At 39.0% G+C, this 16144-nt stretch overlaps 2 protein-coding genes across 8 annotated transcripts; one reads left to right on the forward strand and one right to left on the reverse strand.

Annotated features, from left to right (window-relative positions):
- Nucleotides 1-478: 478 nt before the first annotated feature.
- Nucleotides 479-1498, forward strand: mRpL48 (mitochondrial ribosomal protein L48). 2 transcript variants are annotated; one of them, XM_090165871.1, is made up of 3 exons: nucleotides 479-497; nucleotides 771-796; nucleotides 888-1498. In XM_090165871.1, the coding sequence occupies exon 3, from the start codon at nucleotides 912-914 to the stop codon at nucleotides 1461-1463; it is 552 nt and encodes a 183-aa protein (XP_090021997.1). In that variant the 5' UTR covers nucleotides 479-497; nucleotides 771-796; nucleotides 888-911; the 3' UTR covers nucleotides 1464-1498. The 2 variants fall into 2 exon arrangements, with proteins under 2 accessions (XP_090021997.1, XP_090021995.1); XM_090165869.1 differs by lacking the exon at nucleotides 479-497 and having other exon boundaries at nucleotides 527-796.
- A 38-nt stretch (nucleotides 1499-1536) lies between these two features.
- Nucleotides 1537-4624, reverse strand: LOC149958459 (CCR4-NOT transcription complex subunit 2-like). 6 transcript variants are annotated; one of them, XM_090165868.1, is made up of 13 exons: nucleotides 4511-4624; nucleotides 4097-4181; nucleotides 3868-4036; nucleotides 3720-3800; nucleotides 3555-3655; nucleotides 3387-3491; nucleotides 3212-3295; nucleotides 3126-3157; nucleotides 2826-2910; nucleotides 2616-2772; nucleotides 2491-2552; nucleotides 2283-2433; nucleotides 1537-2223 (listed from the first exon to the last, which is right to left on the reverse strand). In XM_090165868.1, the coding sequence occupies exons 2-13, from the start codon at nucleotides 4155-4157 to the stop codon at nucleotides 1983-1985; spliced, it is 1329 nt and encodes a 442-aa protein (XP_090021994.1). In that variant the 5' UTR covers nucleotides 4158-4181; nucleotides 4511-4624; the 3' UTR covers nucleotides 1537-1982. The 6 variants fall into 6 exon arrangements, with proteins under 6 accessions (XP_090021994.1, XP_090021993.1, XP_090021992.1 ...); XM_090165867.1 differs by having other exon boundaries at nucleotides 4428-4531; XM_090165866.1 differs by lacking the exon at nucleotides 4511-4624 and adding an exon at nucleotides 4327-4413 and having other exon boundaries at nucleotides 3402-3491; nucleotides 3576-3655.
- Between the last annotated feature and the right edge of the window lie 11520 nt (nucleotides 4625-16144).

Genomic DNA, 16144 nt, shown 5'->3' on the forward strand with positions numbered 1-16144 from the left:
TCTGCTGAAAAGAAAATTACCTAAACACAGTGAAGTAAATTCTTTTATAGTCAAGCCCATTGTATTTCTCGTTTAGTTCCTTGGTCGTTAACTTTAATCTTTTTCTTAAATGTCCCTGTTAATATTATACCAATAAACTGACTGTTTTGAAAATTATTAGGCATTTTGACTATTAGTTCATTGTAGATTGCATCTTTGAAAACAAGTAGCAGGTCTATGGCTGTTAATGAATAATGACAGACCACCATTAGAAACCATGTTTTAATTATGACACTAATCAGAATTATTTATTATTATTCCTGACAGTAACTACTACCTTGCAGGTCCTGGCTCTAGGAAATATTACTTCTTGGCAATTCCTTTGAAGATGTTTTATTGAAGCACCTATTGGTGTATATGGCAATGGGGCCTTCAGTCCTTCACCAGATTCGTAAAAAAATAAATCAACTGATGTCGCCTTAGAATTTAAAATGGCCGACTTTCTTTAAGGCATTTGCAAGCTTAACAAAATGCCGGGAGTAGTGGCTCACTCCTGTAATCCCAGGCGTCCGGGAGGCAGAGTTTGTGGATGGCCGTGTGAGGACGACCACCAATCCCCTAACGGGTGGTCGGAATACTTCCGCCAAGGGTGTCCCCACCCCTGTCCCCACGTATCCCCCCGTTGGCGTGGCCGTTACACATATCTCGCCCTGATTAATCAGTTATTGTGTGTGTGCTGGTGTCTAAGGCCTCGGGTCGACACCGATGTGTGTGTGTCTCAATAAAAAAAAAAGCTTAACAAAATAAACCAACATTTGTAAGTTTCTATAAATTTAAAATTGTTATTTTCAATTAAATGGTTTTTTTTACTAATAACCTTGCTTGAATTTTATAATTTTTTTTTACAGTAAACCTTAGTCTATTGCTCTATCATGAGTTTCCTACAAAAATTCCCTATTCGAAGTTTTTTAAATTTAAAACAAGCCCGATGCTTTCAAACTTCAAAAGTCATTATGGAAAATCCCCATGAACCGGAATACTTGGAACTTTTAAAACCTCAAAAGCCAGTATACGAGCTACTAGATATACAAATTAAAGGCTACGATTATACAGTTTTGGAGCATTATGGTCGTTATGTGCACCACATTGCAAACAAAATGAACATAAATGTAGTTAATTGTTGGGCTGTGCCTAATCAATCATTGCAAATAACGACCTATAAACCACGAAGCACTAAAGCAGAAAACATATATTCATTAAAAGTATACGAACGGACAGTCCAAGTGAAAAATCTTTTTGCTACTATGGCCCCATTGTTCTTAGATATTATTCAAAATTCATTGCCTGAAGGAGTGAAATTGAATGTTATACCTCATACTAAAGAAATTGAAGAGGATCGTTACATACCTGATTTGGAACTTGAAGAATTAAGGAATCAATTAGACGAGATGAAAAAACCCAAGAAGGGTAATTTAGGGCAATAATATTTTGTAATTTATTCGTTATTGCATAGATAATAAAACAAATTACGTTAATGCTGTTTGAATTTATTCAACATTTTTTTCTACAAACATCAGTTTTTATTTCTGTACAAGCTTTATCACATGTAAATGATGATTTTTATATAAACGTCATCTCCAAAGTATTTTACCCCCTTTTTAAATGTTAAATAACTAATAACATTGCGAATTATATTAAATTTTGCAAGTATAAATTTCTAGATAATGGAAAATTGACTTGTTTGAGCTTTGTCAAAAGAGAGAAGGCCTAAAACTTTAGCCACAGTTTGGTGTCTAAGGCCTTTGGCTGACACCATAAGTTTGTTCTCAAAAAAAAACTTCAGCCACAGGATAAGTACATTTGAGTACATAAAACTGCATTAACGAAAAATATAAATGGAAGAGTTAAAAAGGGGGTGAAATAGTAAAAAGTAGACATCCATTTTTATTAAAATAAAAGAAAGTCTGGAAAAAAACCTTCTTTTGGTTTAAAAAAGTCACTATTTAGAACATTGACAGCGCCGGATTGTACTGAGTTCCGAGTAAATGTTGTTGAACTTGTGGTCTATCTTCCAAACGATCGTAATCCAAATGGAATTCTTTGGCCACTTTCCGCCAATTGACGGCATCAAAGAAGTAGTAAGTGCCCCGTTCGTATGTGCTTGTTTTTTCCGTAGGAACCATGCCTGGTGCTCTAGTTATCCACACTCTGTCATCTTTATGAAACCTCCAATCCCGGTTGTGTCTTTTCAATATGTTAACGGATTTAAAAAAGGTCAAAACTCACACATAAAATAGGCTTACAACTCAGCTGCCGACATGATCTGTAATTGGTCACCTCCATACATGTAGAACAGGAAAAACAATAAATCTTCACCATATCTGTTTAGCTTTACAGACGCAAGCTTTTCCCTGTTACTAGGACTCATCAAATACTCCACAGGTATCATGTAATCTAAAAAAAAACTATCAATTTCTTTGATCCATTGCTTAATTTAAAAATAAATATTACCAATATCTTGAGGCCTGCAAGGGTGATCGGCCCATGGTCCCGCAAATGTTGGATACAAATTTCTGCAAAGAACATTAAAACATTTAAGAGAAATTCAAATAAGAATTCAAATGGGCATTAATTACTCAGGAGAATTGAGATTAAGTCCAAGGGTAGTCAAATCACTGCCAAGAGCTAAGGAGACAAGATTGGGATCTGTTTCCGCAACCCTAATAAATGTTAGCAGTCCAACCATTCCAAACTGGTCCGTTACCATACCACTAGGAATATTCATGACTCGACCTGCGACAGAGGCGCATTAAAAACTATCCAACTTAAACTCCTTCAAAACTAACCATCCTTTGTTGTTTGAATGCCTCGTTTTTGATTTTGAGACTTCTCACCAGGATATCTCATATTATCCTTGGAGTCATTTAAACTCTGTAAATAAATGAAAAGGAAAATCGTAATTAATTAAAAAAAATAGAAGCGCTATTCATAGCAACGAATTCTAAACCCTTTATTCATTCAAATCAAACATGAATTCTACTAAAACAAATAAGAACATTAAAATGAAAAAACCTCAAGTTATTTGTATAAAACGCCAATTCATAAAAAAATAAATTTATAATTTTTCCTACACATATGACACTTACAGATTTATTGAGATCTTGATTAATTTCTTGGGCTGAAATAATAAAAAATAAATAATACAAATATTAACGAATATATCTAAACGTACTTTGAGAACCAGGTAAGGCAGGAAAGTCTTCATTGTGGATTTGGAATTCGTTCGACTCACTCGTAGGTTGTTTGACCATGCCAACTGAAAAGTCAACAACAAAAAAACAACGCAATGAAAAACCATACAAAGGTTCCGAAAACCATTTGTTTTCAGAAAAAAATAATTTTTCTACCATAAGGTGGTCTACCCGCCATAGGATTCGATGGTAAACTGGATCCTAAACTTCCTTCTTGAGGTCCCCGGTTCGTCAATACTGGAAATTCCGATAAGTCGAGAGCTATAGTGGAAATAAAAGTAAACCCTGGTACGCACTAGAAAAATTTAATTTAAAAACTCAAACCTTGCCAAGGGGTAATCATACCTGTACCCATTAGATTATGCGGTAAGCCCCTACTGTGGGTCAAACCAAAGCTGGACATACCACCTAACGAATTGTTCCCACTAAAAAAATATTGTTTACAATCTCAGATAGGCATATTATCAAAAAAGCCAAAAGACAGCTTACCCGCCAACTGGCAACCCAATACCCATTAGCCTTTTCATTTCTTGATTTATACCCCTATTTGAAAGTCCCCTTGATAGTAAACTGAAAATGTAGCTCTCATAAACACCATTTCTTAATTCCATTATAATAGTATTGAAATTAAATTCACCTATTAGGAGACGCTTGTTGAGATGGAAGATTATTTGGTAGACTCGTAGGAAAATTAGGAATACCCGAACTTGTTGGCGTTACGTGACCCGGTAAATGACTACTCCTTCCGGGAAATTGTTGGACTCCCATACTACGCTGCGGTTGCTGGAGACCTAACCCACCCATTGCTATGGAAAATATAATTTTATGAAACACTGTCCTATGATTCATAATTATTTATTTCATACATAGTGCATTACTTCCCGGCTGACCATAACCAAAAGGCTGAGATGGTGATGGAGAGGCCATAAAATTGGTGTTTACAGTGGTTGTCTGAAAACAAATGTTAAGTAGTTAAATGTTTAAGTATACTTTACTAGAACATTGTGACATAATTTATGCTAAACATTTAAACAACACCCGCTAAATATTACAAAAACCCAAAAATGACTTGACAGGAATTTAAACCAAGGCTTACTACAGGAGGGAGCCAAGGCTCAGCTCCAACATTTAAAGCCATAATAGTAACAAAAGGAGACACAACAAAAAAGGCCCATAATATTAATTAAAAATAATTACGCCATCAAAATCGTTTAAATAGTCTACTAAATTAAGAAATACTTCGTTCCATTAAAAAAATAAAAGACTAAAAGGATTCTTACGTTCGGTAGTAAAAAACATTCAGTTAACTGTTGCAAAAAAAAATATTTTTTATAGGTCAGAAGAATTGAGCTTTGACTGGTCGCCACTAGATGACGTGATTTTGCCGAAAAATATGGATTTTGGTGCGCTAAAAGTTGTTACGAAAGAGTAAAGAAATTAAGCCCGCTCTAGAAAAAGAATATAATGTGGTAAAGTAGTAATAGCTTTATAAACAACGTCAGAGGGAGAGCATGAAAGATGAGAGCATTTTCCATGTGACTGCTCTCGAGCGCTCTAGATCACTCTGATCAACACTTTATGTTTCATTTCCGTGCTCGGATATACTCCGATCAAGTTTCGTGTGTTCCATTTCTCGGGTGCTACAAGATCGACCAAAACCGATCTGCCGAATTCGACCGAACAACGGATCGAGGTCGAAATAGTTGCGTGTTTCATTTAGATTTTTTGGCAAAATGGCAGACCAAGACGCGAAAATTCAAATTACTAGCAGACGTAAAACAACAAAGCGCGGGAATATGATAATGGAATTTTCATTTGCGGTTTTAATTTAGTCGATATGACGTCAGAGACAGACTCGCTGGCGCGGTTCTAGGGGGTGGTCCAATGGACCCATGTCCACCCAAAAATGTATGATTTCTATATACTTCCATTCGATTTCCTCCCACACCCCCTATTATTTCCTGAAGTATTTGCCCACCTAAGAATAATTTTCCAGAACCACTCCTGGCGATTCGGAGTGAATTTCGAGCAATCAAATGGAAAACGCTATTCAACTAGCAATGAGTTCCACCGAGGAACCCTGGACAGTGCGCTCGAGGAATAAATGGAACGTGCATTTATGGTCGGAGCAGATCACGTACGCAGATGGAACATGAAAGCTAGGCTCATTGGGGTGATCTCAAGATTGACCCTAACGCTTTAAGATAGTTTGAAACCGTTCTGCCGATTTCGCTCTCGGGGCATTTTTTTGCGTGTTCCAAACTTCCAACGCTCTCATTCCGCTGGATCCGCTCAGATAATTTCTTCTCGTGCTACTTTTCGTCTCAAAGGGTCAGAATACCAGGGGCGTATTAACCATTAGGCAAAGTAGGCACGTGCCTAGGGCGCCATTTTTCTAGGGGCCCCAAAACTCTGATAAAGCCCCACGGTCCATGTACTTGGCTTGCCCCTACTCAAAAAAAACGCTGAAAAGGTTTTGGGAAACTAAAATATATTTATTTATTTATTATAAACCGATACGCCCCACCTTAGCTGACCAATGCCAAGGGGCGCCAAATTTTTCTGTGCCTAAAGGCGCCGAAACGGGTAATCCACCCCTGCAGAATACACGGTCTTTTAAATTGATAAACCCAAGCGTTTTTCTCATATTGCAATCCGCATAGTACTTCGGAGTGGAACCACACTCGCTACCTCTACGGCTACCAATCTTTCTTATAACACTTTACCAAACAAATCTCACAAGGCCATCTACCAACTAATTATCTACCAATGAGATACTGTTACCCTTCAAATCCTCATTGGCGATCCCAATCATCGTCACATCCCCACTTGAGGTCAACTACACACTCTCAATCGTTTCTTTGCCCAAACTGGAACATATTATTTATCCAAATTGTGTCGCTTTGGGGCAGGAGCTATCCTGAATACCTCGTGTGCTTTATTACCTTCCAAACCATATTCACAGCTAAATAGTTACCTTGCTCATTTTTTTCGCTCAGGAATTCTACAACAATTTCCCTTTCTACCCGTAACTGCTCAAAGCCTTCTCTTAGAAGAAAGACAGGATCTATCATCTCTTCGAAACAAAATAACTAACTATGATTCTAATAGTGCTGCCATTGTTATAAATACCGAAGAAGACGGAAGACACCGATATTATCCGTGCTGCAATTGATGTAAATAGTGTTAATACGAAAACTACGGACGATTAAGCCCTTGATTATAATCCCTACAAAAGTTATGTAGTAGGTTACATGTCACGTGTTTTATACGCTTCAGCTGCTATATCTTTGTTCCAACAAGTCTCTCTAAATGCAAACACTTCCATATCCTTGCCCTCTTTTATATCTGATTCTCAACGGTGTAGCACCAGTGTATCATTTCATTGTGTTTCGGCCATTCTCACCCACGTTTGCCGCCTTCATAAATATAACTTCGTCAAATACCAAAATCACTGCCATAACTTAAATCTAGCTTACTAGCGAATTAAATATTAACCACTTTTATCTTTTTCGTCGGGACTGGGACTGTACCAAGAGTAGTGGAGGTGTGTCCTTTAATGTATCAACGAATACATTGACAATGCTTCAGAAGTAGCTTGGTCGTCGACTCTCGGGCTGGCTTATATCGCTGTTAAGTGCCGTAGTGATTTTGTAGCCTTTTAAATTGCCTGCTGTACCGTTTGCCTTCCTTTACCAGTCCCAATGAACCGCAATGAACCATAGCTATAGCTAATAATGTTTACAATTGTGGATTGCTGTTATCATATGTTTAACATCTCTGTATTAAAAATTTAAATGAGACCTTGTTTATTATTTGTGGACGGACTTCCTGTACATAAACTAATTTAAAATAAATTTAACCACTATTGCACAGTAAAAACATATTTATTTAATAGCTACTACAGCTGTTTCGGCTCCCTTACCGGAGCCGTCGTCAGGTAGATACAAAATGAACAAAAAGGAGAGAAAAATTTGACGTAGGGGACAAGAAACAATGTTTTTTAGGTCCATAGTTTTTTAAATTAAATCATAAGTATGCCATAAAAGCATTTTCGTTAATGAAACCTTGTTTACGGGATATGACGTAAATTACGTCACTTACAACTCCGTGATGAAATACGCGTCATCAACTTTACTGATGGGAAACGGAAGTTAGTGAGAATTCCTCGCGCGTTTCTGGCTTTGCCCATGGCTGCGTTCAACAACTATCAACGGAGAAAAACCGTTGAGTTATCGTTGAGTTCTTTTAATCAATGCTACGTCACAAAAATCTAAAAGTTGTTGTACGATTTATAGTTCGCTGACTTAACGAACGAAATATCGTCTGCTACCCCTCATTTAACTTTGTCGACTGACGTCACGACACCGATGAGCAACGGAAAAACCATCTCGCTCAGTCGATGTTTCCGCTGAGTCTCCGATCATAGAAATCTCATAGGTAACTAGAATGCTGCCGTGTAACCACGGACTGTAAATTTTAGAGGACCGGTATTCCCGAGGTATTTTACGCCCCGTTCAACGATCAGGCTGACGGAAGTCGCTCAAGGATATTAACTAAAGCGCTTGTCTTTCGGTCGGCCAGATTTCCAGATAACATGCGGGGGGGGGGGGGACTAGCTCTATGCCTGGTACAAATGACCTCAGGGGCGTAGGAACCAGGGGGGGGGGCAAGGGGGGCAATGCCCCTCCCTAGAATTTTACTGGGAGGGGCAACTAATGTTATTGCCCCCTCCCTGCTCAGTTGAAATCTTCACAAGGCTCAAATTATCATTTTAAAAGCATATAAAGCTTATTGAACCTCAACTGTTTAAATTGCAGTCTTTTTCCGCCAATGTATATTGTAGAAAAATGTGCACAGGCATTCGGAGAAGCTACACTCCATTAAAAAAATTTAAACCATTCTCCAAACCCCTCTTGGTTTCACTTTGCCCCCTCCAACTTCTAGAACGTTCCTACGCCCCTGAATGACCTTGACGGACTCTCTCTCTCTCTCTATTTCGAAGTGATTGATGCACGGGGAAACCAAAATTCTACAGGGGAAGGCAACGCTTTACTCGTCCTCTAAAATTTACAGTCCGTGGTGTAACTCGCAAATGGGCCAAACGCCGTGGCAGACGATAGCCAGATCTCAGCCAATCAGAGCTCAAAGAGTGGTTCTGCCAAGAATTTAATGTCACCAGAGAGAATGACGTCACCTATCTCCCGCTATAGTAGCGGATCCAAGGAGGATTATTATCCTCCTTGGCGGAACCACTCTACGGCCTCTCATTGGCTGAAGGTTCAAGGCGAACTGGCGTCAAGCTCGGCCGTAGGCGGCAGCATTCTAGTTACCTATGAGATTTCTATGTCTCCGACGATCAACGTGACGTCAAAACCGGAAGTCAAAAAACCCGTTCAGCAAACAACCGCTGACCGTTGAGCTCAGCGCTGAGCTTTTTTAGAGTTGTTGAACGCAGCCCATGTCAAGTTTAGCTCGTGCCTCGTGATTACATGATTTCATTTCCATGGTAACCATTTCAATAGCGCGAGGATTTTAAGAATTTTTGCATTTTTTGGTCTCCGTGTGAAACAAGCTGTTATTGAATTTATTTATATGGAAATGTTATACAGAGGCACACTTATGAGTAATTATGTTACATATGATTAAATGAACAATTTCACATAGGAAAAGACGTTTTCATGGGCGGGGCCGTCAATGTCATTGATAAGGAGGTTGGTATTTTTTAGTTTTATTATTTCGATTGACTCTCTAATATTTAGCTTAATTGGGTTGTTTTCGTTGGTAATTAATTTAGCTTCGTTTATGTCAATTTGATGTCCACGCCCCCTGCCTACATGTTCTACTATAGCTTTGGGTCGTTTTAGTCATATGTAAGGGAGCCGAAACAGCTGTAGTAGCTATTAAATAAATATGTTTTTACTGTGCAATAGTGGTTAAATTTATTTTAAATGAGACCTTGTTTCATAGCCATCACAAAGAAAATACGGACTAACGTCGCGTAAAACTTTTTTTAACTTCCTTCCCTCATCATTCCCTCCCCGCCAGAACTAGTTTTGATAACGATAAAACCGATATCGACTGGGAAGTGACGTCAATTACGTCATATCCTTGAAAGTACTTTCTGGCACACTAATGAGTAATTATGTTACATATGCTGTTATAGGGTGATTTTAACTACCCTGACCTTGATTGTAATATTTCCCAGCCGTTGGGCCGATGTTCTGTAGCTGCTCGTACTTTTTCAGAGTTTACTGAAGAATAGTGCTCCGCATGGCTCCGTCTCTGGCTCCGACTTAAACGCTATCGGCTCCAGTTCCAATGAAGGCCGGAGCCGGATTTGGAGTGTTTTAAACCGGCTCCGAATTAAAGAAGCCAGCTCCAATACTTTTATGGTAATTTTTAGCGATCACCAAAACTAATTACCAGTGAAGCGTATATATATATATATATATATATATATATATCTAATTTAGTAAATATTAATGAGAATGGAAATGAGATAAACGACGAGGTTCCAGTTAATAATAAGTCAGGTCAATGGAAAATTCATTTGACCGAACTGTTAGATCAGAAAGATACCTATAAATGCAAGGAATGTCGGTAAGCCTTGGTTTTGAATTTTTGGTCTTCTACTTTATGTCTAAGCTTTTTGTGATGAATTTACGAGTCCTAGCAGTAGCAGTGGTACACTCCACTCAACGGGGTCTCGATCGAGAAACGGTTTGAAAGAATTTTTGGATTGCCTCCAAAATTCGTCTGTTGCCGACGTCACCCAGATGAGATCCCATTGATTTTCAATAGGATCTCATCTCAGTGACCAATAGGATCTCATCTCAGTGACATCACAATGTTCGTTAGCAACGAAGTTACCAACCTTAGCCCTTAGCAACCACAGCGTATCGAGGCAACCTTTTATAGCCTAAAATTTACAAACCTTGCTCTCCACTGGTAACTTTGTAAGGAGTAAGGAGTCTAATGACTATCTATTTAAGAAAAATTAAAATATTTTGGTAAAGCAGGGTACATAAAGACAAATTATTTATGTATAGATTTAACTCGGGTAATGATACTGGTCTATAAAATAATCGAATTTTTTCTTACTTTATTTAACGCTTTGATTAGCTTTTGAAACACAATAGTGTATTCTTTCACAGAAACATTAGTTGTATCTTAATATATACATGCGCTTAAAAACATAATTAGTGCAATCGGAGCCGGCTCCTGGCTCTGACTCCGGCTTTAGGATTTTGCATCCGGCTACGGCTCCGGCTTTTTAGGGGAGCCGTGTGTTGACTCCGTCTCCGGCTCCGGCTCCGACACATCTTCGGAGCCAACGGCTCCGGAGCAGTTTTACATCAACTTAATTCTTATCTTCACTCGGTCCACTGGTTTTTGGTTTTTAAACACAATCCCTAGGGATTTGTGTGTATTAGTTTCACGTACTGTGTCCGCCACCGGTGTTCGCACGATTTATCGCGGTATGTTAGAGGTACACATGATACGTCAATCGATCGGAAATATCATGCCCCCGCCGGCATTAGGTGTATAATTATATTTTTAATACTGATCATTTCTTAACTACTTTTTCGGTTGCATTAAGAAATTTTAATTTTAAGTGAGATTTCGGGCCAATTCGCGGGACCCCCCAACCCACGTTGAATTTCGTGCCAATTGACACATACGCCATCTAACTCGTTCGCATTCCGCTAACTTATTTCCAAAACCAGGTAACTCGAAAAAATGCGTTTGGTCTAAAAATTTATTTAAATTCAAGTGTTCGCGTTTCGCTACCATATTTCCAAATTCTTTTTCGATAAAATTCCTCTTGGGTTTAAGTTCATCTTTCACGGTTTCTCTAGAACGCTTTTATATGTAATATCAGGAAACTATATAGGTATACACTTGGAATGTCTAAGGAAGATTTTTACGGCCGTGATGAAGCTCATAGAAACGGGCGAGTCTTAAAGCGGGAAAACTCACGAGAAAAACTCTCGCGCCTCGCTACCCTAATTCGACGAAAACTCGTCATTAAGCCTAGTCATGGTTATTATATTATTAGTGTAATATTGGTTAACTCTCTAAAATCTTTCGATTTAAATTACGCGCCATATGTACGGCCAAGTAGCTAGATGGCGCTATTTACATAATCTAAACAATATATGTCACGTGAACTATATTAGGTCCTAAATGTGTATATAAGCAATTGACCCAAAAGGGAAGACACAATCATGTAAATAACTGTTTCATTAAAGTACTTTTATTGATAACCAAATAGTTGACTTTTTAATAATTGAGGTTTTTTAATCCATTGTTTTATCAGCCTTTTTTGCGCGGGAAGATCGCCTATTTGTTACCATGACGACGCATTCTTTTCGCGTCAAACCTTGAGCCAATGAATTTGAAAAGTCGTGTTAGTTGTTACGTCTTACACTTGACGTAATTAAGCCCCACCTTTTTCTCGACGCGCTTTCGTATCACCGTCCCCATGGAACCTTAGACATTCCAAGTGTATACCTCATGAAATGGCCTTACATTGGTTTACTAACTTTATCGGTGGTTGAACTTTTCTTGTATGACTGTAATCTTTAAAGGGCCCCACCGGCGTTTGAAATTCATCAGTTTCCCTTGCGGACAAATGGAAAGCTACGACACGTCGTCTGCTACCTGACTTTCTGGGTGAATTTTTCAAACACCGGTGGGGCCCTTTAAGGGCTACTCTTCTTCGCTACGTTCTACCAGTAGTGGTGCGCCTCAGGGCACGGTGTAATTGTCACTCGTCCCGAGTCTAGCCAGTACTTTAAAAATGCGTTATTGCTAACGAAAAATTTCGCACTCGCGATTTCATCTGGTTGTAATATTTATTTATTTAAATATACAAAGGCTCCAAAAGCCACAGAGTGGGCTTCTCTTGGAGCTTCGAAACAATGAGAAGAAATTAGACAGAAAAAAAATACGTATTTTCAGATTCAGTGACAATAAGAGATCAAAATTTAGGAGAATATGACAAGTAAATGGCACGGCTAAAGGGGCAGTGGGTAGAAAAAAAAACAAAACAAAGGGGACATTTGTTACGTAAAAAATCAGAGACATGGCGGCGAAATGTGTGGCGATTGGAAATTGAGACTATGTCTTGTGGGAGAGAATTCCAGTCATTAATGACCCCGGATGAAAAGTGGTTTAGGCGCTGGGCGGAGGAGACCCTTGGTTTAGATAATTTTAGAGAGTGACCACGGGTAGAGGAGGTATTGATGGAGAAGAAGTCAGAAAGGTTAAGGGTTAAATTGTTATGGAAGAAATCAAACAGTAAGCAGAGGTTGTTAACGCGATGACGAAGGCGGACAGGGTCGATATGAAGAAGGCGTAGGCGGGTGGGGGCAGGATGATGAGATAGTTTGTGGGAAATGTAACGATAGTACATCGCCATCAAGATAGATGGCGATACGGGTTCTAGGAAGTGGGCTTCTCCCACTTCCAGCTCTTTGTAAATAAGTCAGCGTTGCCAGACGTACGATAATTATCGCACAGTGCGATAATTTCATCTAAATTTTTAGGGCGTACTATAATTTTCATGGCGTACGATATCGTACCATTATTTCGATAATTCTGACTCAACGTACTATAATGTACGATAATCTTTAGATTTTTTTAAAAACCTACGAACGATTTATATTTTATTATTAATTTATATAACTTTTCTACTTAAAAATGAATGATATACATTTTCTGTAAGCGTAGTCCAGAGTGTGAGTTTATTACTCCTAGCTATTACCGCATTTTTTAAAACATTTTTAAACATATTAAGTTCAGTTAATAATGATAATAGACATTTTGTTTATTTCCCTGAAATAAAACTCATGTAGTGCTTTAAAAAATCATCCAAATTCAATGCATTTATGTATGAATTAAGATTTATCGCCAAAAAGAAATGTACGATAATTTTCCAGGAAAATCGATAATTTTTTGGCGTAGATACGATAATTTCAGATTTTCGATCTGGCAACGCTGAAATAAGTTTTGTTTTGCCAGTACGCGGGAAATGCCGACGAATAAAGAACACGTCTATACAATTCTCTGTCAAATCATTTCATACTTAGACTAAGGGCTAGAGTAAGATTAACGTTAGGTTTAATAAGTATGTACAGTTAAACCTAAGATTGATACATGGTGTCAGAATTTTTTTGTACCTAACGCGCATTAGTTAGTTTAGTTAGTTTAGTTAGCGAGAAGATTTCAACGTAAACAAAGGATGGACGGTAGGCCTGGACCTTTGACTTTCACAGGAAACGCCAACCAAGCGTGGCAGTCTTTCATTCAACGTTTTGAAATTTTCGAAGAAGCCTCGGCTGGTGACAAAGACAGAACAGACAGAAAGAAAGTAGCTCTACTTCTTAACGTGGCAGGTGATGCAGCTTTAGATGTTTTTAACACCTTCGTATTTGACGCAATTACGCCTAAAACGTATGCAAATGTGGTGGCAAAATTTGAAGCGTACTGCACGCCGAAGAAAAACGAGAGTTATGAGCGGTGGATTTTTCGGAATCTAGAGAAAGAAGGCACCATCGATGATTTTCTTGTTTTGTTACAGAAAAAGGTAAAATCATGTAATTTTGGTGAAATTCAAGATACTATGATAAGAGACCAAATTGTAGCTGGGGTCGATCCTCAAATGAGAAAAAAATTATTAGCGGAGGAGGAGCTGACGCTAGAACGAGCTATTTCGCTTTGTCGCGCCACTGAGAGATTAGCAATGCAGGTAAAAACGTGGTCGGAAAAAACTGACGGAAAACGAGTCAACGGGGAAAACGGCGCAACAGTCGAAGCAGTTTCCCACGGTCGCAAAAACAAGACAACGCGCTCGATGAAAAAAAATAGCCAGTCAGGTAGTCAAGATTCGGATAAGCACAGACAGACAATTGAACCGAAGAATGGTATCATAAACAATTGTTTTAGGTGTTTGGGAACGCATCCGTATAAAAAATGTCCAGCGTATGGTAAAATTTGCGATTCGTGCAAAGGAAAAGGCCATTTTGCGAAAGCGTGCAAAACAAAGAAAAAGGTCAACTCCCTGAAAGTTGCAAACGCAAGTGAGGATTATGAAGATTTTATTGTCGGAGTGGTTATGGTTTATGACGATAAAACAAAGCCAGTAGATTGGATCGTCAAAACTACTATCCTCAATCAAGAAGCTTAAAATTGATTCAGGTGCTCTAACTAATTGCATGCCACTGGATATATTTAGGAAATTCAAACCGATGCCAAAGTTGCTTCCAAGTAGTACACTTACGGCATACGGAGGGGCAACAATACCGTCTCACGGAAAAATATCTCTAACGTTTACTATTGAGTCAAAGCAACTGACTACGAATTTTGGGTTGACAAACGAGGGAGAAAAACCATTACTAGGTCTTCGTTCGAGTTAAGCTTTAGGTCTCTTAGATAGAAGCCTTTATCGCGGAGGAGTGGCGGTAATCAAACCGGGGGAAGTAGTTAACGAAATGCAAAGTCATTCGAACGCCGATGAAGATTTCAAGAACAAAATACTGTCGGAATATCCAAAGATCTTCAACGGCATAGGCTGTCTAGATATCGAATGCAACATCAAGTTAAAAGAAGAGTCTAGACCAGTAATAATTCCACCGAGACGAATACCGTACAGCCTTCGGGGTCCTCTAAAAGAAGAATTAGATCGACTTAACAGATTGAATATCATCAGACAGGTTGATGAACCGACAAACTGGGTGAGTCCGCTTGTAATCGTGGAAAAACCAAACAAGAAACTAAGGATATGTTTAGACCCAGGGCCGCTAAACGAAGCCATTCGTCGGGAGCACTATCAAATACCTACTAAAGATGATGTAGAAGCGGAGCTTGCGGGAGCGAGGTATTTCTCTAAACTGGACGCGGCTTCGGGATTCTACCAGATACCTTTAGACGAAGAAAGTCAGTTGTTAACAACGTTTAACACCCCGTACGGAAGATATTGTTTCAGACGACTACCCTTTGGTATTTCTTCCGCACCAGAGATATTCTTTAAGTCGTTTAACCAAATTTTCGATAGTCTGAACGGAGTACAACCATTACATGATGACGTTATTGTTTGGGGATGCACCCTTCAAGAACATGATGAAAATCTACAAAAGGCACTTTGCAGGCTACAAGTAGCCAAGGTAACGCTCAACCCAGATAAATGCGTATTTAGAGCCACAAGACTATTGTACATGGGCGAAATTCTATCAAAAGACGGAGCGCAGCCAGACCCTAGTAAGGTCAAAGCAATTGTCAGTATGCCTACACCGAAAACAAGGGCAGAAGTTCAAAGAGCCTTGGGTATGGTTAATTTCGTGGGAAAATTTATCCCAAACCTGTCTGCACATACAGTACACATGCGAAGTTATCTCAAGAAAGAAGTAGATACTCAATGGCTTCCAGAACATGACGCGGAGTGGCAATACGTCAAAGACGTTTTGACCAGTGAACCTGTACTACAGTATTATGATCCTTCAAAGGTTACTAAGATATCTACAGATTCATCCAGTTACGGTATCGGCGCCGTCCTTCTGCAAAAACATGGCGAATTTTGGAAACCTGTAGCGTATGCCTCGCGTACTCTGACAAGTGCCGAAACCAGATATTCTCAAATACAGGAAAGTTTAGTGAATGAATTTTGAGCTTTGTGGAGAGCAGTAATGTCAGATAGAAGAGAGGGTTTCCAGATTGGGGAGCAATAATCAAAGTGGGGGAGAATAAGGGAGTTGTAGAGAATTCGGATTAGTTTTGGAGAGCGGAAAAGGAGGTTGCGCCGGACAATACCAGTGGTTGAGCAAATTTTTTTACAGACTTTATTGACATGGCTAGATAATTTTAAAGCAGGGTCTACCAAAATACCAAGGTCCCGCTCAGAAAGTGTGGTT

The sequence above is a fragment of the Leiobunum rupestre genome, chromosome 2, assembly GCF_980474605.1.
Source record: "Leiobunum rupestre chromosome 2, qqLeiRupe1.1.hap1, whole genome shotgun sequence".
NCBI lineage: Eukaryota > Metazoa > Arthropoda > Arachnida > Opiliones > Sclerosomatidae > Leiobunum > Leiobunum rupestre.